Consider the following 26,178-nt stretch of genomic DNA (forward strand, 5'->3'; position numbering starts at 1 on the left):
TCCGTACGACGTGGATGAATACGAATAACATTGAGTACTCTATTTATTAAGTTATTAGCAGCAAGACCATTGTCATTCATTTTGGTAAGCGAGGATTCGTAGTGAATTGTTTCATTGTTTGTTTCTTGTGGCACATAGCTGGGCAAGTGTTGTGCCACCTGTTGCCTCCGGCTAGATCTCTCCTCTGCCATGGCGGTATGACCCACCAGCCAATGGCGGCACGCTCTGCACATCGATTGGTCGTGGTAGGCGGAGCTTGGGCCAGCGCGCCATTGGCAGGTGTTGGGGCAGTCAGTTGGTGGTAAGACGTGTGGCCATGAAGACATAGCTTGACACCATGAGCGCTAGCAAGGGCCTTCATCAGGAGCACATCAAGCGGCCCATGAATGCCTTCATGGTCTGGTCACGTGGCCAACGTCGCAAGATGGCTCAAGAGAACCCCAAGATGCACAACTCGGAGATCTCCAAGCGGCTGGGTGCAGAGTGGAAGCTGCTTAGTGAAATGGAGAAGAGGCCGTTCATTGACGAAGCCAAAAGACTCAGGTGAGTGTCTTTATTGTCCTTATAGATGGGATTAATGGGCGGTATGTGTTAGCGTTTAGTTTATCTAATATTGTGTGGCTAGTAATCCTTCAACTACAATCAATCCTAACAGACGCTTCAGATCCAGAATTTTGCACTCGAAACAGGTTCAAAAACTTGCCAGTAGGGGCATCTACTGGCACTGATCATTCCTATTTGAGCATTTCTAAATGCCAATAGCCTGAGCAAGGATTTGATCCCACTATCATGAGCTCAGTAAGCGAACTGCTGACCTACCGTGCTGCTTGGGTGATTGACAACACCCGTCTTGAAGGACCTCAGTCGGTCCACAACGACCCATCCAGAAGCAATAGTCCTCTTCAAAGTGGTAGAGTGCTTTTTCTTATAGCAGGGAAGTGTAGTGCGGTACAGTATAGGAATACAGCGGTTTAACTCCCTACGTCTAATTAACAGAAGGGAGCAGTAGTTTGTAGTTAATGGCTTTATGAAAGTCACGGAGTGACGGAACTAGAAAGCTACAGAGACAGCTGGCCAAATAAGGTCTCACAGTGCAGACCCACCAGAACAAATGTCTCCTCTACCCTTAATAGGCTTTCAGGGCCTAATTTCACATAGATTATGTCAACCGCAGTTGGATGCTGGAAAACTACTGTGTAATACTGACGACTGCTACGTAGATGGTCTTTCTCTAAAAATGAAGTTCGTTGGCTTTTCATATTAGGTACCAAGGACTTCGTGGCTATTAGTTTCACGTAACTTATTGCTGTATGAGAAATTCATCCATTACATGGGTTATTGTGGTGTATACATTTCTGTGCGTGTATTTTTAATTGGTTGAGTTCATGGCTAGGAATAAAGCCATTAAAATTGAAATTAGCGGTAGATGTGAAACAATCCTAATTTCGCCGTAGCGCTTTAACAAACCACTCAATATTTCCTCACTCCCCACGTGAAATATTTGCCAGAATACACGGCTAAAACATGAAATAATTTCATATAGAGAAAGCAACTTCTTATCCATTCTTTTCGTATCATAACAATTGGCTTTACGTCGCACCGGCACCGATAGGTCTTACAGTATGTCGCCGATGGGATAGGAAAAGCCTAGGAGTGGGAAGGAAGCGGTCGTGGCCTTAATTAAGCTACAGCCCCAGCATTTGCCTGGTGTGGAAATGGGAAACCACTGAAAACCATCTTCAGGACAGGTTACAGTGGGGTTCGAACCCACTATCTCCCGGATGCAAGCTCACAGCTGCACGCCCCTAACCGCACGGACATCTCGCCCGATTCTTCTCGTATCAAACCAGCCGAAATCATTAATTTAAGGAAATGTTTAGTTCCCCTCTCACAGGTTTCTTCTTATTCTCCTCTTTACTCTCTTGTTTTTTCCCAGCACTTTAATATTTGAGAGACCCGTCTTCAGTCGACTTGTTTAGTGAGATAGGTTATTGTCTGAGGAAGGGATAGTCTATATTAGGCTGAAATAAAAGTGGACAAACCTCTTCATTGTGTGGTCTGTAACATACAGTGAAAATCATTCCCGGTTTACCATAGTTCGTTCAGTAATACCGTAGTAATAATTTCATCCCAAATACTCATGCATAACTTATCGATGCCTTTCTTTTAAATCCTCATATGTCACAATGCTCTTCCTAACCATTACATGCCTTAAGATTGGTCACGCCTCCCAGCCACATATTTATATGTAGGGTCTAGTCCATCAGAATAATCTTCGTTGCGTTCATTTTCCTATGATAATGTGTAAAGAAAAATGAACCTTAAAAACATTAGCCTATACTGTAGGAGTGCGTAATTCGCCATGCAAACAACTATCCTACACTACGGTATGGGAAGTTCCATTCTCCTTTGCATAACGGCATAGGAAAATGAACACAACAAAAATTACTCTGATGGACTGCGTAGAAATATGTGGCTGGGAGGCGTGACCAGTCTTAAGGAATATAATGGGTAGGAAGAGCATCGTGACGTACGAGGTTTTAAAAGAAAGCCAATGTTATGCTATGAACGTACGCATGCGTAGTCTATAATAAGGAGTTAAGATAATTTATTTGTCATTAACGAATTTTAAAAAGCAGAAATGCTTACTTCTTATATATTTACCGTTGCGAGTATTTCATCTTGTAATATACTACTCAGTTATCAATCAGTCAGTCACCACTGATCTGCATTTAAGTCAGTCGCCCAGGTGACAGATTCCCTATCTGTTCTTTACCTACTCTTTCAAATAATTGCAGAGAAATTTATTGAACATCTCGCTTGGTAAATTTTTCCAATCCGTAACTCCTCTTCCTATTAACGAGTAGGCCTATTTGCCCCAATTTATACTCTGAAATTCCAACTTTATCGTTATACTGTGATCCTTCTACTCTTAAAAATACCACTCAATCTTTCTTGTCTACTAATGTTATCCCACGCCAGCTTTCCACTGACAGCTCGGAACCTACCACTTAGTCGAGCAGCTCGTCTCCTTACTCCCAAGTCTTCCCAGCCCAAACTTTGGAACATTTTCGTAACGCTAGTATTTTGTCGGAAATAGCCCAGAACAAATCGAGCTGCTTTTCTTTGGATTGGTTAAGTACCCACATAACCATGTGCAGAGATCTGTGCAGAGATATAGAATTTACTTTGACATTAAAGCTTGGAATTGTATTTCTTCTGATGTTGAGAGAACGCTGGTTTGCAGTTAGTTAAACAAAAATGAAAGCAGAACCTTAGCCTACATGTTCATCGGTCAAACATGATCTAGACTATAGCCAATTTCGACCTAATTATTTTCATTTGAGAGAGGGCTGCTTTGCAAAGGTAGGTAGAAGCAGAAAATGCTGCGAATGAAGTAGCCCTAATTTATTATTACGCTAAGTTATAGGTGAGTGTCAATTTTGCTATCTGTCACGAAGTATTTCGCTTTCTCTGAAAGCCAGAAGCTAACCAAACATTTCTCTCGTGTTCTTCTTCAGTATCCAGCATTTGGGAGATAGTTGGATCGAACCCCGTTGTCGGCAGCCCTGAAGATGGATTTCCGTGGTTTCCCATTCTCACACCAGGCATCTTATTAAGGTCATGACCGCGTCCTTCCCAGTCCTAGCCCTTTCCTTTTCCTATCGTCGCCATAAGACCTATTTGCGTCGGTGCAACGTAAAATAACTTGTAAAATAAAATTGTAAACATTTTGTTCTTCTTCTCCCTCTTCTTTTTTTTAGAAACTTCGGCCTCAGTTACGTTCAATATTCCTCAGTCTATTCACTTCATAAACCTCAAAATAGTTATCAGATAATAATTCAGACTCCCAGAAATAATTAGCAGGCCTACTGAGTGTAAGTTATTCTGTTATAAATAAGGCTTGGCACATCTCTTTCCTAAACATCTAACTTACTGTACTCCAGCAGTAGATTATCTTTGAAATTCTTTGGTGGGCAAATATTCTCCCGTGAATAGGCCGAATAGGCCGCAATCTGAATTGATATGAAGGACGTTTCAGGTTATTATTATTATTATTATTATTATTATTATTATTATTATTATTATTATTATTATTATTATTATTATTATTATTTTGCAATTTGCTTTAGTCCACGTCGCACCGATACAGATAGGTCTTATAGCGACGATGGGGTAGGAATGGGCTAGCAGTAGGAAGGAAAAGGCCGTGACCTTAATTATGGTTATAGACCCAGCCAGCATTTGCCTGGTGTGAAAATGGGATAACACGGAAAACCATCTTCAAAGCTGCTGTCAGTGGGATTCGAACTCACGATTGCCCGAATGCAAGCTCATAGCTGCGCGGCCCTAAACACACGGCCAAATCACTCGATTATTATTATTATTATTATTATTATTATTATTATTATTATTATTATTATTATTATTATTATTATTATTATTATTTCCTAAATTGTTAAATTCTCTTAATTCTATTAAACACGTGTACTTTTCTACCTAACGTGTTATGACCCTTAAAGGAGACCCAATATATAGGCCTATTAATATTATGCTTTAGTCTAGGCGAGTGTCAATTTCGCTAGCTGTCACGAAGCATAACCTATCGCTTTCTCTGAAACTCATAAGCTAACCAAACATGTCTCCAATTTTTATTTTTCCCACCATGTGCTAGCATGTCGAATACGTTTGAGTCACTTATGAATTCATGATTAATCTTTCACGATTTGGACTCCTCTTGTTATGAGGGAAGGAAGCTGGGATTTTCCTCTGCCATAATGGTGTGAAACACGAAGAGACGTAAGTATAAGAGAAATTAAATTTAGTCGGCTATATCATTTACGTCTTAGAAATTACTTGGTACGAAAATTCTTCGGGTGGATAAAAAAATATTGTCTTCAGATTGTCTCATCTAAGAGAGAGGGGGAAAAGAATATCTCCTTTGGTAGGCTTCTCATTAACTCAGTTGTGGCATTACTCCAAAATCTTTCGTAAGGTGAAAATGGCCAACTTCAGGGCTACCTACGGTGGAATTTAAACCCACCATCTCCAGAATGTAAGCTTAAGAGCTATGCAATGTACACTGTAAGGTCAAGTCACTCAGTAATAAATAAATAAATAAATAAATAAATAAATAAATAAATAAATAAATAAATAAATAAATAAATAAATAAATAATAATCGTCCCACTAACTGCTGGTATTGGTTTTAAGTCCCACTAACTACTTTCACGGTTCTGGAGATCCCAAGATGCCGGAATTTTGGCCCTTGCAGTAAAGCGAAAGAAAGAAAGAAAGAAAGAAAGAAAGAAAGAAAGAAAGAACAGACAGGCTTTTAAGACTACTTAAATAATCTCAGTACCTAATCGTATAAACGCATGGCCGTTCGTCCCCTGTTCGTCACCTGTCCGTCCTTTAAAGCTTCTGCACTTCTGATAACTTTTCAGAGACAAAAACATTTAAAAATTTCATGGTATATTCTGTAGAGTATAATAGTTGTCTGACACCGAGGAAACTGTCACTCCCAGAATGGTCACCATAACAAAACCAGAATCAGGTCTCAGTTGGTGATAGGTGTATATCAAACTATCTAAAACAAATCAACCACGTTAGTAGGCTATAGTTAGTAGCATTATCTCCTCTTCATCAACAAGTTTCGATTATCGGTGGAATACGTACATACAATAATTTACAGACATAAACATTATGTTCGTGAAAGTAGTGTTTCAAAAAAACTTCATAGCCTACCTGTAACACTAACAAGGCACCGTGGTGAACACAAATAAAGGAAATCAGTATTACCAACATAATGTCTGTAACTACCAACTGTTTTCCTCTGAAGCTGAGATGAGTGGCTGAGCACGTAGAGCAACAATATTCTGAGTTCAGATTGGCGGGTTCGATCCCGGCTCAGTCCGGTAGTAGGACTAATACAAGGTGCTCAAATACATCAGCCTCGAGTCGGTAGATTTACCGGCACGTAAAAATGAACTTCTGATGGACAAAATTCCGGCACCTCGGTGTCTCCGAAAACCGTAAAAGTAGTTAGCGGGACGTAAAACAAACATTAGGCCCATTATTATTATTATTATTATTATTATTATTATTATTATTATTATTATTATTATTATTATTATTACCGAGCGAGTGGCTGCGTGGTTTGAGTCTCGTGGCTGTAAGCTTGCATTCGGGAAGTAGAGGGTTCGAACCCCCACTGTTGCCAGCCCTGAAGATGGTTTTCTGTGGTTTCCCATATTCATATCATGCAAAAGGTGGGGCTCTACCTTAGTTAAGGGCATGATCACTTCCTTCCCGCTACTAACCCTTTCCTGTACCGTCGTCGCCATAAGACCTATCTGTGTCGGTGCGACTTAATGAAAATTGTCTTCTTCTTCTTCTTCTTCTTCTTCTTCTTATTATTATTATTATTATTATTATTATTATTATTATTATTATTATTATTATTATTATTATTATTATTATTATTATTATTATTAACTTTCTGTTTGATTTGACTCTGAAGTTATCTAATGAAATACATTAATTCATAGAGCTATAACGAAATCTTCAAATGTTTAATCTTCAATCTTGTAAAGTTGTCGGGGGTGCCAACTACAGATAACTATTTCTAAAAATGGATCGTAGATGCATTAGAAATACAGGCGTTAGGTTATAAATAGGAACGTATGGGACATGACGTTTACATGGATGGCATGGCCATTTCAAATAGGCTCGATTTAAGGGGACGGGGTGAAACAATTTCACTCTCCTGTGAACTGCTGTCCCCAGGTAATCTACTTTACTTCACCTGTAACTTAGACCGAGGAAACAATAAATAGAGCGAATACGGTCATAATCCTTTAAAATAAGACACACACACACACACACACACACACACACACATCGCTGGAAAAGGCCGTAATAGCCGCCTGGCGTTGTCAATGGCTTCTCAGCAAAGCGGTTGTGTTTCGAATGCCAGCCATTGCAAATAGGAATTTTGAAATGAAAAGTCTCGTCCCCTTGGTTCGGTGTATGTATGGCTGGGTTTATGTGTCGTCTTCATCATCATTTGATCCTCATCACGACGTGCAGGATATCTACGGGTGTCAAATCAAAAGACCTGCACCTGGCGAGCCGAACATGTCCTCGGACACTCCCGGCACTAAAAGCCATACGCCATTTCATTTCATTTTATATATTCATAACGCAGCCTACTGTAGGCTATGTGTAAATAAAATAGTTTTGTTGAGTGTGAAAATACTGTACAATATGCTCTTATCTAAATGCCATTTTTAGTAGTCTATACAACGTTTTACACTGCCTGACAAAAAATTTGAAGCACCCAGAATGGGAGAAGGAAACGAATTAAAACTTAACGTGTTGAGAGGGTTTGTGATGTTATTTGAGTGATTACAAAATCGAATCAAATTTTCAAAGAACTTGGCAGTACGAACCCACTTATCAGTATGACGTTTCACCCCCTCTGGCCTAGATGCATGCACTGATTCGGTTGCGAATGGTATCATAAAGCTGTTGTATCCTCTCTTGAGGCAATCTGGCCCACATCTGCTGGTAACTGGTCCTTGATAGCCTGGATACTGGCAGTGGGATGGCGTTGACGTCCGAATTGGTCCCACACATGTTTTATCGGGGACAGATCTGGGGATCTTGCTGGCCAGAGGAGTACCTCGGTGTCACGTGGACCTTTCATAGAGACACGTACCGTCTTTGGACGTGTATGTCCTGTTGAAAAATACCATCACGATACTGTCGCATGAGAGGAAACACATATGGACGCTGGATGCCCGTGACGTACCATTGTGCGTCACAGTTCCCTCAATCACCACCAGTCCTGACCTGAAGTCATACCTGGTGGCTCCTCACAATATGATGTCAAATAACACCATTGTGCCTCTCGAAAACACTGGAAGAATGGGACCTCTCCCATGAACGCCGCCATACTCGCAGATGATGGTAATTCGGGGTAATATAGAACCGCAGATGTGAAGAGGTTACGATATGCTTGGTGCACAATACGGCGATCCTCCATTGTGATGGTCGGACGTGGTCGACCGAAACCTTGACAACGAGTATGCCTGCCCTCACGTTCCCATGCAGTCCAATAACGGGCCACTGTCACATCCGGATATCCCACAAACCTGGATACTGCACTATTTGTCCGGCCGGCCAAATGGAGACCCACAATGAGGCCCCTTTCAAACTCTCTCAGGTGCTGATAACGCTGTCTCACACGAGATCGCGGCATCTCCGTGTCCTTCGCAGTTTTTTTTTTTTAATTTTTACTACTTTTATTTTTTAATAAGGTACAGATGTCGTTTCATATTTCTCTCATTACTTTCTTATTTTTATTTTCTATTTAAGGACGATACACACACCAAATCCCCAAGCCAGTAGAAGTGACCAATTAAGGTTAAATTTCCCGACACGGCCGGGAATCGAACCCACGGTCACTTGAACCAAAGGCCAGCACGCTAACCATTTAGCCATGGAGCCGGTAAGAAGTTCTTTTACATGCGTGACATGGCTGACTATTTGAGCACCTTCAAATACCACCGGACTGAGCCAGGATCGAACCTGCTAAGATGGGGACAGAAGGCCAGCGCCTCAACCGTCTGAGCCACTCAGCCCGGCTCACAGTGATCACTCAACATCTGACCCTGTTCACGCTCGTTATATACCCTGCCAGACCTGGTAACAACACAAATGCAATCTAGTGGCCGCTCTACCTGTCACAGAGAATTACACTCTTCATCAAATGTAATTTTTAGTATAAAATGTTTTATATAAATTTAAAATAAAACTACAGTGTCGCTATTTTTCTGCAGTGCGCACGTAAGATTTTTCTATATATGTCACCTAGATATAATTATAATAATACCTTTAGTTTTACGACAGATGTAGCCTATTATTACCACTATACTTAGGGAATATTAATTGATCATTCACTCATTTCCATTAAAATAGTCTGGTTCAACCATAAGGGTGCTTGTGAGTTGCATGAAACTCCACCAAACGTAGCAGCTCAGTAAAGAATAATAATAATAATAATAATAATAATAATAATAATAGATCCCAGGGAATCACTGGACGGGTGGAAAGAATATTTTTCAAATCTTCTCAACGTAAAAGGATATCTTCATGGTGGTGTCACGAACAACCGAGCTCATGGGGAGGAAGAAAATGATGTTGGTGAAATTGCGCTCGAGAAAGTGTAAAGGATGGTAAATAATTTCCACTGTCATAAAGTAGCAGGAATAGATGAAATTCGGCCTGAAATAGTGAAGTATAGTGGGAAGGCAGGGATAAAATGGCTTCATAGAGTAGTAACATTAGCATGGAGTGTTGGTAAGGTACCTTCAGATTGGACAAAAGCAGTAATTGCACCTATCTATAAGCAAGGGAATAGGAAGGATTGCAACAACTATCGAGATATCACATTGATTAGTATACCAGGCAAAATATTCGCTGGCATCTTGGAAGGGAGGGTACGATCAGTTGTTGAGAGGAAGTTGGATGAAAACCAGTGTGGTTTCAGACCACAGAGAGGCTGTCAGGATCAGATTTTCAGTATGCGCCAGGTAATTGAAAAATGCTACGAGAGGAATAGGCAGTTGTGTTTATGTTTCGTAGATCTAGAAAAGGCATACGACAGGGTACCGAGGGAAAAGGTGTTCACTATACTGGGGGATTGTGGGATTAAGGGTAGATTATTAAAACCAATCAAAGGCATGTATGTTGACAAATGGGCTGCAGTGAGAATTGATGGTAGAATGAGTTCTTGGTTCAGGGTACTTAGAGGGGTTAGATAAGGTTGTAATCTTTCACCTTTGCTGTTCGTAGTTTACATGGATCATCTGCTAAAAGGTATAAAATGGCAGGGAGGGATTCAGTTAGGTGGAAATGTAGTAAGCAGTCTGGCCAATGCTGACGACTTGGTCTTAATGGCAGATTGTGCCGAAAGCCTGCGGTCTAATATCTTGGAACTTTAAAATAGGTGCAATGAGTATGGTATGATAATTAGCCTTTCGAAAACCAAATTGATGTCAATAGACAAGAAATTCAACAGAATTGAATGTCAGATTGGAGACACAAAACTGGAACAGGTAGCCTAGATAATTTCAAGTATTTGGGATGTGTGTTCTCCCAGGATGGTAAAATAGTAAGAGAGACTGAATCAAGGTGCAGTAAAGGTAATGCAGTGAGCTCGCAGTTGCGATCAGCAGTATTCTGTAAGAAGGAAGTCAGCTCCCAGACGAAACTATCTTTTCATCGGTCTGTTTTCAGACCAACTTTGCTTTACGGGAGCGAAATTTGGGTTGACTTAGGATATCTTATTCATAAGTTAGAAGTAACAGACGTGAAAGTAGCGAGAATGATTGCTGGTACAAACAAGTGGAAAACAATTGCAGGAGGGTACTTGGAATGAGGAGATAAAGCCTAACTTAGGAATGAACTCGATGGATGAAGCTGTACGCATAAACCGGTTTCGGTAGTGGGATCATGTGAGGCGAATGGAGGAGGATAGGTTACTAGGAGAATAATGGACTCTATTATGGGCGGCAAGAGAAGTAGAGGGAGACCAAGACGACGATGGTTAGACTCAGTTTCTAACGATTTAATTATAAGAGGTATAGAACTAAATGAGGCCACAGCACTAGTTGCAAATAAGGGATTGTGGCGACGTTTAGTAAATTCACAGAGGCTCGTAGACTGAACGTTGAAAGGCATAACGGTCTATAATGATGACGTACGTATGTAGGTATAATAATAATAACAATGATAATCAAATTCATCAGTAATTCATCTACTCATGATCTTGCAACACGGCAATCTGGAAACTTGCATGTCCCTAGAATGAATATAGTGAAGTATTGAACTAATGGTGTATTGTATAGGGCTATAATAGCATTTAATTCCATTCAAGACTCAATGAAAGCTTGTCTGAATCTCAATAAGTTCAAAAGAAATATTAAGAAACATTTATGGACAAAATGTAATATTCTTGGATTTAGTCCCTTTAAATGAACTTATTATTAGATTTCATTTCTAGTTATATGATTCTGTTTATTTTAACTTTTAAACAACAATTGTATCATTTAAAACAATTATTTTAGATTTAAATTATTATATTTTAATCAGCTATGTGTATTATACCAACGGCCGTAGCCGTGTTGAAACACCGAATCCCGTGAGATCTCTGAAGTTAAGCAACAATGGGCGTGGTCAAGATTTGGATGGGTTGACACTCGTTGTTGGTGGGGGGGGGGGGGGGCGTAAAGGAATGGGGGAGCGGGAAGGAACTGGCCACACTACCGCACGTAAACTCCGGCTCAGGCACACCTCTACGGAGGTTCGGACCTGCCTCCGGGCAGAATACACCCTTACGAATGTGTATTATAAATAATATTGTAACTGCGTCAGCTCTGTAATGTACTGACCTAATACGAGTATTAGCTCATGGGATCTTTGAAACAATAAAATAAAAAAATTAATAATCGCATGGCATGTACAAGCATTTTCATTTGGCGCAATTTATGCTGTCAGCGCGTCAGTTTCGACGTTCTGGTTTACTGTAGCAGATGGCAGAGTGAGCCGGATCTCTTCTTGGAGATCTGTGGTTGAACTTTTATACGTTTTGTTTGGTAAACAGCAAATGTGTTACCAGAGATATTTTACATGGCACATCATTCGATAAGGAATGTCGATTGGACCGCCTTTCAAAACTCCGACAACCTCTGCGGGCGCGTACACACGATCTTGCGATGTGGCGGCCGATACTCACCACTGATCTACAGAACGAACTAGCAGTTCAGTAAACCCTCCCGTCCCCGCGGCTGGCAGTTAAACTTGAGCAGATGCTAATCGGCCGACGTGCAGTAGGTTCCACGACCATCCAGTTATCAGATACCTAGATGAAATGAAATGGCATATGGCTTTTAGTGCCGGGAGTGTCCGAGGACATGTTCGGCTCGCCAAGTGCAGGTCTTTCGATTTGACACCCGTAGGTGACCTGCGCGTCATGATGAGGATGAAATGACGATGAAGACGACACATACACCCAGCCCCAGTGCCAGTGAAATTAACCAATGATGGTTAAAATTCCCGAACCTGCCGGGAATTGAACCCGGGACCCCTGTGACCAAAGGCCAGCACGCTAACCATTTAGCTGTGGAGCCGGACAGATACCTAGATAATGGAGTTTTATTTAATTCATTCATTAAGAATCATAAACAACATAGTGCCGAATTTCCAATATTAGTAATAAATCTCTTATTACAATATTTACAACAATTGATCTAAAATAGGAGCCTCCGTGGCTCAGGTGGCAGCGCGCCGACCCCTCACCGCTGGGATCCGTGGTTCAAATCCCGATCATTCCATGTGAGATTTGCGCTGGACAAAGCGGAGGCGGGACAGGTTTTTCTCCAGGTCCTCCAGTTTTTCCTGTCATATTTCATTCCAGCGACACTCTCCAATATCATTTCATTTCATCTGTCAGTCATTAATCATTGCTCCAGATGAGTGCGACAGGCTTCGGCAGCCTACACAATTCCTATCCTCGCCGCAAGATGGGGCATCATTCATTCTATCCCTGACCCGGTCGAATGACTTGAAACAGGCTGTGGATTTTCATTTTTCATTTTCAGTCTAAAATAGGAAATACAGGCCTACAAATAATCGCAAAGGACAAGATGTACTGTAAGTAAAATAAACTGTACAAGCCTAATTCAACTAAAACCCTAAAAGGCTTATATAGTGCCCATTTATATAGTATAAACAATGACATAGAGAATTTTCACTTAAATACAACAGAAAAGACATAGAATAGAAGACCAGAAGACGAACCTGAAAGAGAAAAATCGAAAGATTGGTGTTCGAGCCTACGTTGCTAAAGAAAAATCGTGACAAAGGTAATACTGTATAGGTAAATTATACTGTAAGTATAGGTGCTTGAACTCCTTCCGAACAGACTCCCAATTACCCAAATTTCTGGCAGTATCGGTCTCCGAGAACGGTATTTAATAACGCTAACCGTTACACTACGGAGGAAGACGCTACTGACAATGCCACTGGGCTATCGAGCCCCTGATGACCAGAAAGTAATCGTAAGTTTACTTCACCGAGCAAGTGGCTGTGCGGTTACGGGTCGCGCAGCTGTCAGCTTGCACCTGGGAGATAGTGGGTTCAAACCCCACTGTCGGCAGCCCTGATGACGGTTTTCCGTGGTTTCCCATTTTCACACCAGGCAAATGCTGGGGCTGTACCTTAATTAAGGCCACGGCCGCTTCCTTCCCACTCATAGGTCTTTCCTATACCATCGTCGCCATAAGACCTTATCTGTGTCGGTGCGACGTAAACCAAATAAGAAAACATCTCTTTTCTCTTCTCTCTTTTTCCTCTTCTCTTCTCTTCTCTTCTCTTCTCTTCTCTTCTCTTCTCTTCTCTTCTCTTCTCTTCTCTTCTCTTCTCTTCTCTTCTCTTACAAGTTCCATTTGAAGCCTTGGTAGGAGTTAATGCACTGCCATCAACATTCTATCGTTTATTCGATGGAGAAAAACGTGCTCGCCTCTACCCGAAGAACGGGTGTTTCATTCCCCTCAAGGTGTTGAGAAGTTTAAAATTCGTGACTATCTCTTCTGGAGACAATCCTGATTTTCGTTCAGTCTGCAACAGAAAAGAATGTGAGGTTTATAGGCGAGCAGACTTAAGGTTGCAACTCTGTCAACTTTTCAGTGCTTTTCAGTACTGTCAACTTTACCTTCCATTAGGCTAAGAGTAGTCCATTGGCTGTCACAGTGTGGTAGGATATAGTTAGATTTTACTTTGCTGTGCTTACTCTGAAGAACAAGATATTTACTAGGGGTAACCGATTACAGAATTAATTCGTAAATTTGTAAAAGGAAACGAGTTTACATTTCTAAACCGGTAGTTAATTCACGACCCATTGTCGAAGGAAAAATGCTGCTTGCAAATAACCAGCAAGGTCAGTATCAGCGCTGAAATGCGATCTCCGGACCGTCGAAGAACGTTACATACCAGTATGATTGCTGTGTATATTAAACTATTCGACTACTAAAGGAGGTGTACAACACTGCGATTCGAAGTTCGATTCCCATACAGACAACGTGTTCTGTCAGATATGGTGCAGCTTTTCTTAGGCACACCCCAATGAAGGTGAGCTGAACGTAGCATTTTAACCATATGCTAGCCTTCCTCTGGCAGTACTGGGAATCAAAACCGGGCCCCGGACGACGGCAACTAATTACACTAGGCATGGCCTGGAAAACATACCAAGAAGGAAGCACAAAGCGCTTTCTTTTATTTTAAATAGTGTGAACAAACAGTTCTATTGGACACTTGGTAAGCTTTCTTGATAAAAAGAAGTAAACATTTTTTAAATTTTGCTTTACGTCGCACCGACACTCATAGGTCTTTTAGCGACGATACGATAGGAAAGGGCAAGGTATGGGAAGAAAGTGGCCGTGACCTTAATTAACGTATAGCTCCAACATTTCTCTGGTGTAAAATGGGAAAACCATCTTCAGGGCTGCCAACAATGTGGTTCGAACCCACTGTCTCCCGAATGCAAGCTCACGTTCAGTCTGCAATAGAAAAGAATATGAGGTTTATAGGCGAGCAGACTTAAGGTTGCACCTCTGTCAACTTCTCAGTGCTGTCAACTTTACCTTCCATTAGGCTAAGGGTAGTCCATTGGTTGTAACCCCTAACCGCATAGCCACTTGCTCGGTGAAGTAAACTTACAATTACTTTCTGGTCATCAGGGGCTCGATAGCCCAGTGGCATTGTCAGTAGCGCTCTCCTCCGTAGCGTAACGGTTATCGTTACTAAATACTGTTCTCGGAGATCCCGCTTCGATTCCCGATACTGCCAGAAATTTGGGTAATTGGGTGTGTGTCCGGAAGGAGGATACGAATTTATATTTACATTGTCAATGGTTTCTCATCAAGGCAGCCCCAGTACAAATTCAAAACAAAGGAGTGGAATTTTTTTTCAATCAAAAGTCCCGCAACCCCTCCATAGTTCTAAATCTACACAAAAAAGATGGAGAACATGTTGCTATGATCACGGAATATACAGTAAAATTACTTGTTTTGTTTCCTCCCCATCTTGTATTTATTCAACTCTTCCATACTGAAGCTTAACAGTCGCTTACCAATGCTAAGTGCTGCAACTGGGGAGCCAGCTACTGACCCCAGGATTTCCATGTAGAGCCAGTTTCGTTTTCTAAGCCGTTCAAATTATACATTTACTTAATATTCTTAATATTCGTGATCTGGAAATCCAGCACATTTCATTTTTCAGTTAGGATGGATGGTTTTCATGTCATGCGATGTGAAAAGAAAAAAATGTTTTTCAATGCATTCTTCAACAGGAACATAGACATATTATTAAAATTTTGCTCCGGTGTTACGTGTTGACTACCAGTGTAAGTAATTTATTTTTACTATCAACAGGGGCAAAAGTTGATTTTTATACTACTACTACTGCTGAAAACGTTTTCACTCCTCCCCTGAAGGGGGAGGCGGGCCTCTTAGACGGTGACGCCGTCTCTCAGGCTGGGAGATTTGTTACGGCGAAGGAGATGCACGGGTTTGGCGGCCGTGGCCTATACTAGGAAATGTCCCGGCATTCGCATTAGTACAGGGAATGGAAAACCATTCTCAGAACACCCGACGATTGGGGCCAGCCGTGAGGTCTACCCCTGTCCCGTCTCCCGAAAGCAGAGGCGTAGATCCACGGTAGAGCCGTGGCCACCCCTCCTCTGCTCGGTTGACCATTCGGAGTGCAGAGGTTTATGAGCACGGACCAGCCGTGGCCACTTGTGGCCGAGACCGACTCTGCATCCAGCGACCTGATTTTTATGCTCTACAACTTTAGTGATATCCAAAAAATATGAATCCTAATAAGAGAGAGTCAATGAATGATAAAAATCCACAGTTCTAGCCCTTCAGGCAAGCAACTCAATGTTGAACACATTTTAGGGATATGAGCTACGAATTTTAGGTAAATAATACACTTAAGAAAATGGAAATTGCAACACCATAAAGGCATTGGTCGTTTGTGTTGATTTTCAAGATGTGAAACGATGCCATGTACGTATGTAAACGATCAAAGTTTCAGAACCATTGGATTGTTGCTACAGGTCTCCCCACGTGATTGATTGCGGAGGAATCAACTCCAGTATACGCACTCTGGTGTAGCGTAGTTGACTTGCAGTCTGTGCAGTGAAGTGTTCCCCGTCAAACATGCCTCGACGACAGAGAAGAGCACGCTATCAACAACTGTCGCCGTTTGAGAGGGCTCGGAAAATTGGGCTATGTGAGGCTGGATTATCGCTAAGGACTGTCGCTGCACGTGTCGGCCGACAGGCATCTACGGTACAACGTGTATGGCAGCAGTGGTCAAATGAAGGTACCCACATTCGTAGACCTGGCACAGGCCCAGCGCGACAGACGACTGTGAGAGAGGATCGCCGCATCATTCGAATGGCCCGGATGGAACCCCATACAATAGCAGCGCAAATTCGAGCAGCTGTGGCACCCCATATTACACAACAAGCAGTTGGTAATCGCCTGCGTGCAGCTGGCTTACGAGCCCGTGTCCCTGCAGAAGGTGTTCCATTAACCCAACAACAGCGACGTGTAAGGCTGGCCTGGTGTCGAGAAAGATCGACGTGGGTCGACGAATGGCATAGGGTCGTCTTTAGTGACGAATCGCCCTTCTGTCTTGCCCGCAGTAATCGGAATCGTGTGCGCCGACGTACCGGGGAGAGAGGCTGCCCAGATCTTATTGTCGAGAGGCACACAGGGCCAACACCAAGCATTATGGTCTGGGGAGCTATTGGCTTCAATGCGAAATCACAATTAGTGCTTGTTGAGGGCACTATGACTGCTCGACAGTACGTTGATAGGGTACTCAATCCAGTGGTTGTCCCTATGATGGCGAACATTGCTAATGGGTTGTTTCAGCAGGACAATGCCCGGATTCACACTGCACGCATCTCCAGAGAAGCTCTCCACGACATCACAACCTTAGAATGGCCCGCCAGATACCCGGACCTCAGTCCTATTGAGCATGTGTGGGACATGACGGGTCGACAACTGGCCAACCTTCCTCAGCCACCCACAACTCTGGAACAACTGACCCGTGCAGTGCAGCAAGCATGGGCCACAATTCCTCAGGAAGCGATCCAGGGCCTTATTGACTCCATGCCTCGATGAATTCACCAAAGTATTGCAGCTCGTGGTGGGCACATCCTGTATTGATTGTTGTCCAAACTTGTGGTCAGGGGGACCTGAAAGTGTAATCATCGAAGCACAACCGAACACTCGTCCTGCATGTTCAATTGCAATAGTGTAGCACTACTCTTTCTGGGTGTTGCAATTTCCATTTTCTTCCGTGTATATAATAAAGTATGAGATTATATTATCTATTTATTGCTAAAATGTACAATTCTCTTCTTAAATATCGTTATACGGTCGATTAGATTAGCATTTTGCCTTTCTCTACCACTACGAGCGTTAATGTGAGTCAATTCTATGTTTCACTTAAGCACCACTACGAGCGCTAATGTGAGTCTATGCAGAGTTTTACTAAGCCTTTATAACTACATTCAGTGTCGACATTTTTCAAAAAAATCAGAAAACGCCTGAGTATATTGAACCAAGGAACACATTACAGAAATAAGTATATAAACAAGTTAATTTGGCTAGGATTCGAAATCAAAAAGAAAACGTGTGAAGAAAGAAGCGATTGTAGGATGTTTTTCCGGAACTTCATTTAGACCGGATGTGATTTTCGAATTTTGTTTTTATATTTTTATAGAGCTATCCAAGGCTCGCAATTTGAAACATTTCCAGAACCTTTACCCCTTCAACTTTCGGCACTACTGAGTAAATTGCTTAATTTACATTTTTCGAAGTGTGGAGACCCCTACTTTGTCTGCTAAGAAGTGTTTTCAATATTAAAATTCATCCATACTTTCATCAGTTTCGTAAGAGTCACTAGTACCCGTTACCTGTCAGCCAGAACAGTCTTGAACAATATCTTCAGTTTCACTGGACGCACTTTCACGTAAATTGCAACTAAATTCAAAGTCCGAGTTTTCGATTCTCTTGTCAGTTTCTTCCTCGGTCAGTCTCGGCCATCTATACAGTTTTGAACATGCAATGTAAACAGATATAGCACTATTTATCGACTTACTGTCTGTCTGTCCCAGCTAAACATTCCGGTACAAAAGTAGCAACAACGCAGCAAAGAACTGTCACCGGAAGCTCTCATGTTCTTCAGCCCACAGAATATCCGCCGGAGACATGTGTCACAATTGCTTAAAATAAATGAACCACTCGTATTAGAGTTAAGACCAATAAATGTCTCTGCGGGGCTGATTGGCTCAGCCGTTTGAAGCACTGGCCTTCTGACCCGCACTTGGCAGGTTCGATCTTGGCTCAGTCCGGTGGTATTTGAAGGTGCTCAAATACGTCAGTCTCGTGTCGGTAGATTTACGTAAAAGAAATCCTGCAGGACTAAACTCCGGCACCTCGACATCTCCGAAAACTGTAAAAGTAGTTAGTGGTACGTTAAGCAAATAAAATTATTATTATTATTATTATTATTATTATTATTATTATTATTATTATTATTATTATTATTATTATTATTTCTCCGTTATGGTCTACTAGGAACCACGAGACAATTTCAATGCTTGGTCGTTTGTTGTTCCTTTTTCCTCCTCCAATATTCTTTCATGAGTTCACGATGCCTACTTTTCCTCTCTTCGAAAAATTTTGAGCATGTTTTCTTTCCCTCCCGACCTTGGAATCCTTCCATTTTTAACACTGTCTTTCTAAAAATCTATCTCCGTCTGTTGCTTCTTCTTCCCTTACATTGTTTTTTTCCAAATCTTCCTTAACTTCATGAATCCAGGTTGTTGTTGTTGACTTCTTGTTCCAAAGACATATGATGATCTGTTTTGTTAACGTGTTGTCATCCATTCTGTATACATTTCCAAAAAATATCAATCGCCGCTTGCGCACTGTCTCTGTTATGTTTTCTATGTTCCGGTATATTTCATCTTTACTTCTTGATTTTTAGATTTCTGTGATTCTTACCGGACCGAGTATTTTCCGTATATTTTTTCTTTCCATTACTTGTAATTTATTCAGCTCGTAATTCAGTACTAGACATTCACTCCCGTTTAGGTCCGACTCGTTGGCTGAATGGTCAGCGTACTGGCCTTTGGTTCAGAGGGTCCCGGGTTCTATTCCCGGCCGGGTCGGGGATCTTAACCTTCATTGGTTAATTCCAATGGCCCGGGGGCTGGGTGTTTGTGCTGCCCCCAACATCCCTGCAACTCACACAACACACATAACACTATCCTCCACCACAATAACACGCACACATGGCAGATGGCGCCCACCCTCATCGGAGGTTCTGCCTTACAAGGGCTGCACTCGGCTAGAAATAGCCACACGATTTTTGTTTTACTTGCGTTTAGGCATTCCGGTTTTACTACTGTGTTGCAGTGTAGTATTTTGAGGTTATTACTATTATGATGAATGCCACTAGGGTCAATGACTGACCCCTTCGTTTGATATGTGACTGTTAAATACATTTCTTGGGTTTTTACGCAATAACCACGCATTTTTCAGCACTAAAATATTTGCAAGGTTCACTTTGATTCTGCAGTGTGATTGCCATCAGCCCTTGTCAAATATCAATGGCCATTATAAACCTTGTTTGGGGATCAAATCAAACTAGAGCCTGTTGGTCCCCCATTATTGTAGAACTATTAGGTATCGTACCTCCGGGGAATGGAGGTTCAATCGACTGACACGGTACATTAGACAGGGAGATTGAAGGCTGGGCTCTGACAATGTGAGGAGCACGTCATTTGGCGGGGACTGCGGACATCGCCTATATCCGGTAACCATCCGTTCTCTTTACCTCACACAATGTTATACAGCAGCACCTTTAAATCTTAAGATAATTCAGTAAATGCTCTATTATTGTTATTGGAGACAGATAGGTCTTATAGCGACGATGGGATAGGAAAGGGCTAGGAATGGAAAGGAAGCAGCCGTGTTCTTGATTAAGGTACAGCCTGGTGTGAAAATAGAAAACCGTGGAAAACGATATTCAGAGCTGCCGACAGTGGGATTCGAACCCACTATCTCTGGATGCAAGCTCACAGCCGCGCGCTCCTAACCGCACGGCCAACCCGCCCGGTATTATTATTATTATTATTATTATTATTATTATTATTATTATTATTATTATTATTATTATTATATTTTAAAACGGCACAATGCATAATTACTTTTATCCTTTATCTTGTTATCCTATGACTGTATTTATTGAATCTGGAAGGAAATTATTATTATTATTATTATTATTATTATTATTATTATTATTATTATTATTATTATTATTATTATTATTATTATTATTGATCCGGGGTTTCCCGTGGAACGCAGAGGCGAAAGAAGGTGCCGGGGTGAATGGGTCTAACTACAATGTCAAGAATTATATTTAAAATGTAAACTGAATGTTATATCTTCAAAACACAAAATTTAACAATTTTACAGGTACAAGTAGCAATTATTAAACAAGTCTAGGAAAGACAAGATTGGTGGTATAAACAGATCGTGGGCTTCAAGCCCTCACTTTACCTTTCCTGAGCTCCTAGCTCAAATTTACAAAAGAGCACAAATTGTACAAGGACAGAAATCCCCTAATTCAAAGAGCATTTGCTCCCAAAATTACATCTAACCTTCAAGAGCCACTCATTAATCTTACAAAAACTTTGAAAAAGAGCTAACAGGCTCTCAGTTTTCCAAGCCTACTCAAGGCAATATCAACTTACAAATTCTGCCCTCTGAAGGCACAACTTACAATAGGAAAATGATTATACAGGGTTATTTAATACCCAATCTACTGGGCCTTCATGTAAAAGGAATAACGGTTAAATAAATGGCCCGAACACAAAATGAATGGAGGCGTATACTTGCACTCCTAGATATAAACACTTACAATCTAAAGGGCACCAGGCCGATGAAACAGGGGCTATTCCCAAACTATGGAGGTGACTCGTATAAGAATAAATTAAAACATTACGGAAAGGAAGAAAACCAGTTACAAAACGTAGTCACCTCAAACCAAGATGAAGGGGAGCTCGAGAGGGTACATCACTCTCTATCCCCGATTTACAGTTAAAGATTTTATGAAGTTATTACATTAGCCGGCAGAAAGTTACATTTTTAGAAAAGAAGGTTACATGGTTAACGATTTCGGAACTTTCCTTCGGGTTAAACTGCGGAGCTAGCAAGAAATAAAGATGTGATGTGGCCATTACCTTGTCGATGTACTGCTGCCTGATGAAAGAGGCCGTCCGCCTCCTGCTTTGACACATACACTCAGTATGATGACGATCAATTTGCCAAGAAACGTGAAAATCCGCAGTTTATAAACCCTCGGGAAAAGTTCTAGACCATTCAAGATTAAACTAGCCACACCCTCTCATGTTTATTGGTCAATTTAAAAGTTACACTCAAAATCAGAAAAGAAGACTGTGATTGGTAGAAAATTAATTACAGAAATTAGGGATTGGCTAGATTCAAAACTGGCAGAAATAAAAATGAAATATTGCCAACCCAAAAATAAATGAACATCGATCAGTAAAAGAAAACTTATGAATACAAAACTTCTTTGAATTATAAGTTGTTATACCTCCCACCAGGGTGCATGATCATAGTTTTTTGGTAGTGTCATCTATGGCAGAATGTCCAAACCTTGATGAATGGCAAACAAAACAAGTAGAAATTCACACAGTTCAGGAAACTTCACAATAACAAAATTACATCAGATTTTAGTGGTGACATCTTCTGAGTAAAGTTCTAAGTTGGTGTAGTTTAAGTTTCACAGTTTCACCAAAAGAGGAGTTCTTTTAGGCGCTAATTTTGAACGCGCGGCTTAGAGGTGTACCTCCCGGTACAATTATTATTATTATTATTATTATTATTATTATTATTATTATTATTATTATTATTATTATTATTACATTTGGGCATAGTTATGTGGTCACCCTTTGCTTTTTGTCTGATGGTTGAGCCTGCTGCTGATGCGTACTTTCACTGTTGGACTCTGTAAGTTATGGTGACATTTGAGCATGCCACAACACTTGTAGGTCACGTTAACTTAAAATCCTAAACACAGGGTGCGATTTTTCATTCAAATTTCTTACCGAGTGTCAGCAGATCCATGGAGGGGGGGTGTATTTAATTTTATGATAATACTTAACAAATAATACGACCGTATTGCAATGTAAAGAGACACGATCATATTGCGAAATACCGTCGAAGCAGAAAGGTATAACACAGGTTACAATGTGAGCCGATGAGAGAGCTCAACTCTCCACGCGATGGGTAGCCGTGTGACATGACAAATGAGCGTCGTTAGGAAGCCGCTTGTAGGGGTGGCAGACAGCTTTCCACTTGCTGCCCTCCAGGGTGTCAGGGGAAGTGAAGTTATACCACCTGCATCTCTCTCTAGCAGCGCACACTGTGGGATGCAACCAGCACTACATTGTTAAAAGACAATTAGTGGAAGGAAGTACTGCTTTAATATCGTATACGAGATGACTAAAGCTTAGTACTTTAAACAAAACTATTTTCTATAGCTGATACACTGTTACACCGAAAATTTTTAATCAGTGCATCCTCATTTCCTTAGACCTGATATTTGATCCACAAGAAAACAATGAGGGCCGGTTTCTTCAACTCTGTGTTAAATTTTACTTAACAAACGTTAACTAATAATTGTTGTTAAATTAACACTTCTGTTAAAAGTACTCTGTTTAACGAACACGTTTCCAACATTTGCTACGAAACACTTGTTAAAGACAAATTAACACGTCTCTGTGAGATTTCTGAACGCGTTTGGCAGCGAGCGTCTTTTGTTTCTTTAGATAAAGCGCTCCTAACAGTATGTTGGAATAGTGTTTGTCACACGTGGTTGACATTATTATAGGTTATGGTTAGCAAAGACGGTTAAGACGTAAACATGTCAAGTAAGAGGCAACATGCGAGACAAATGTTGTTATGAATTTATTTTTAAAGGTATGCGAATGTGCTTGAAAAATGAAAGAACTGACTGTTATATGATAGCATTCAATATATTCTTGTGTGAGTGCAATCTAAGGTTCCTACATCACCGAGAAAATGTGATAATTGATATGATTGTCTTGAATGATTTTCGGGTATTCCTCTACTGCGGGGAAAATAATGCAATGCCTTGTTAATTCTGCAATGGCAGCAGAAATTCTTTGCAGAATTCTAAAAACTATTTTCTTGCACTTATGAACATAGTAGCCTACAATTACATGAAAAGAGTCTGAAGCATAACATCTAAGATCTATAAGCAACGCTGCACTGAAGAGACTGAGAAGTTTCAATCTGTTAGAAATTCTAACCTATTTTCAATTTCTTCTAGTACCGTGTTAATTATGGCTTTGGTAATTATATATCTGTGAAGAAAAGATTCTTCTGGCAACTCTAAAAAGTCGTTTTTCTTAATATGGGTCGTCCTTTACCTGCTTCAGTTTATAAATATTCTTCAAACAGCAGTAAAGCTTCTAACTTACGCCTTCTGCAAGCTATCATTTTAACAGCTGTTAAAAGCTTTAACACAGGGCTGCTGGAATGTTATTTTAACACAAATATTTACAATTTGTTAGAGTTAACAATTCTTGATGGGACGACCATTTTGTTAAATCTTCTTAAGAGCAGTGTTAATACTTAACATTCGTTGAACAAACTGGACCTGAGAGTAATAGATAAATAATGCTTGAAGTCATAAAAAGTCATATAAACAGAGGCGTTCTCGGTTCAACCGAAAGGACGTGGGTTTGATTCCCCATCAGGAAGCAGACAAATTTAAGGAACGAGAGTTCCATTTCCGGATATGCACGTGCCACTAAGGTTCACTCAGCCTACATCAAAAATGAATACCAGGTTAATTATTGGGGGTAAAAGCGGCCGGACGTACAGCTAACCACTCCACCCCACCAAGCGCCGAGGTTACGGATAGTAGAAGCGTTTACCTTCCACCCCTCTAAGAGCCTTCAACGGTCTGTACGGAGATGACTCGGCACTATCATAAAGAGGACTTCTAGAAAGCAGAAAATGCAGGGATCTCTTTAAGGAATATATAAGGGGAGTTCCATGAAGAGTACTCAAGTTTTCTGGAGCATATACCTTAATGTATTTAATTCGGTGATCGAAATATTAGAAATAACAAACTCTAGCATTTTAATGCACAACAAAATACAACGTTAATTTTTTATTACCAAGGCAGCAATATTCTAATAACTCCAGAAAATACTTTATAGAGTAAAAATGTATTTTATAGACACACATTTATTGTTCTTTGGTCAGTCCTTCACTGGTAAGAACAACTAACAATTACCATAGGTACTGCAGGCAAAAAAATGACTGCCCATTATCAACTATAAATAATTGAACATTGAGAATCTCCTCCTCACTTCTAAGTTACTAGTATATATCTCGCCTCGTATTTCTCCAACAGAAATATTTTCACCTGATAGAAGATCAGTAACTAAATAGGTTCATTTGACCGCCAAATCAGCATCATTGTCTCTGATACATCGTTTCCCACCAGCACATTTACTCTCCTATGCCACCTTCCATATCTTTAACTAGGTTCCTTTGGTTTGCAGTTCCATTCTCCATCAGTACTTGACAGAATGGGAATACTCAAACACTATCTGACGACTAAGTAAAAATATCAAAAAAAGGAAGCAAGCAAACTAACAAGTTTGTAGTTTTACGCGACTGTAGATTTCGATATCAGAGCCAAGGGATCTTCAAATTCATCTGGAACCCAAACCACAAGGAAGTTCGTTTTCATTTTAAAAACCCAAAACATTGATCAATGGATGAAGGGCTACCCGAACTTTTACCACAACAATAATATCATAAGTACTTTTTTTCACTTTCTTTCAAGAATATCACGCGGATTTTGTCACGTTTGCAAAAATGTCATAATTCACAATTGTTACAATTGCATTTTTGTATGCTTCTGTAGTAATGGCATGCTTGTTTTTTCGGTTGACCACTCAAAATTACTATGTCTCCTGGAATGAAACTCATTCCCAAGGGGTTAAGGAACTCATATACAGCGCATACACCAACCTGCTACACAGGACAACAAATAATGGTGGAGATGTTCTGACTGTAATGATTACAACATCACAATGGATCAAATGTGCTATCCCAAACATAACACAGTTACGTATCGGACTGGAGTTCCTGCAAAGCCGCAGAACTAAAAGAGCAAACAAAATGTACAGCTTCAATATCAGGAGAACCAACATCACCGGTTGTTCAAGCTGTTGTTGCCACTGCATCCAACGAAATGAACTCAAAGCACCAAAGATTGGAAACATTGAAGAGCTATCAGGCTTGTTAGAAGACAAAACTTACCTCCTAACCTAGGACAAAAGAAGAAATATAAAATTTACCTTAAAAACAGAGCACCAATTGATTGGGAGCGATGACTGTTTTACTTAGATACTACGAAAAGAATAATAATACAGTGAGATTCCCTCATCGGTTGGCCGGCAGGCACGCCCAGCTTATCTGCCTCCCGTTGACTCATCACTCCCCGCTCAGCGGTATGGTAACAAGGACAACACTTCATTCACTGAGATAGCTATTAAAACTAAGAGAATTATTAATTAAGAATTGAGAAAATAAGTTTGTACCTAATGGCAGAAGATGTTGGAAACGTTCTCCTTATGAATCCACACATTTCTGTCATCGTCTTAGGAAAGTCTGATTCACACGCATAGTTTTGTCCTCCGTAATTGAATCTATTTCTCTCCGGATATGTTCTTTCCGTTCGTCCAACGTGTGAGGATTTCCACGCGGTCTTTTTATGTGTTACTAATCTCCTAACGACTTCCCTGAAAGACTCTCTTTTCGCATAATTAGTGTAAATGAATACCCTTTCCCCTATCGTGTACATATGTGGAGGCATTGTGAGAATTATACCCCGAAGTAACACTTCGCAACTCGAGGACAGTTGGAGCAACAGAGAAACACTTAATACACTTTCT

At 40.7% G+C, this 26,178-nt stretch overlaps 1 protein-coding gene across 1 annotated transcript in view; it reads left to right on the forward strand.

Moving 5' to 3' along the window:
- The first annotated feature begins 337 nt into the window (after positions 1–337).
- LOC136857292 (transcription factor Sox-14-like) overlaps positions 338–26,178 on the forward strand; it is an 82,861-nt gene continuing 57,020 nt past the window's right edge. The window contains exon 1 of the mRNA XM_067135833.2: positions 338–543. Within this exon, the coding sequence (XP_066991934.1) occupies positions 338–543 (206 nt within the window). The remainder of the gene's footprint in view (positions 544–26,178) is intronic.

Source organism: Anabrus simplex, chromosome 1 (genome assembly GCF_040414725.1).
Source record: "Anabrus simplex isolate iqAnaSimp1 chromosome 1, ASM4041472v1, whole genome shotgun sequence".
In the NCBI taxonomy this organism is placed as follows: Eukaryota; Metazoa; Arthropoda; class Insecta; order Orthoptera; family Tettigoniidae; genus Anabrus; species Anabrus simplex.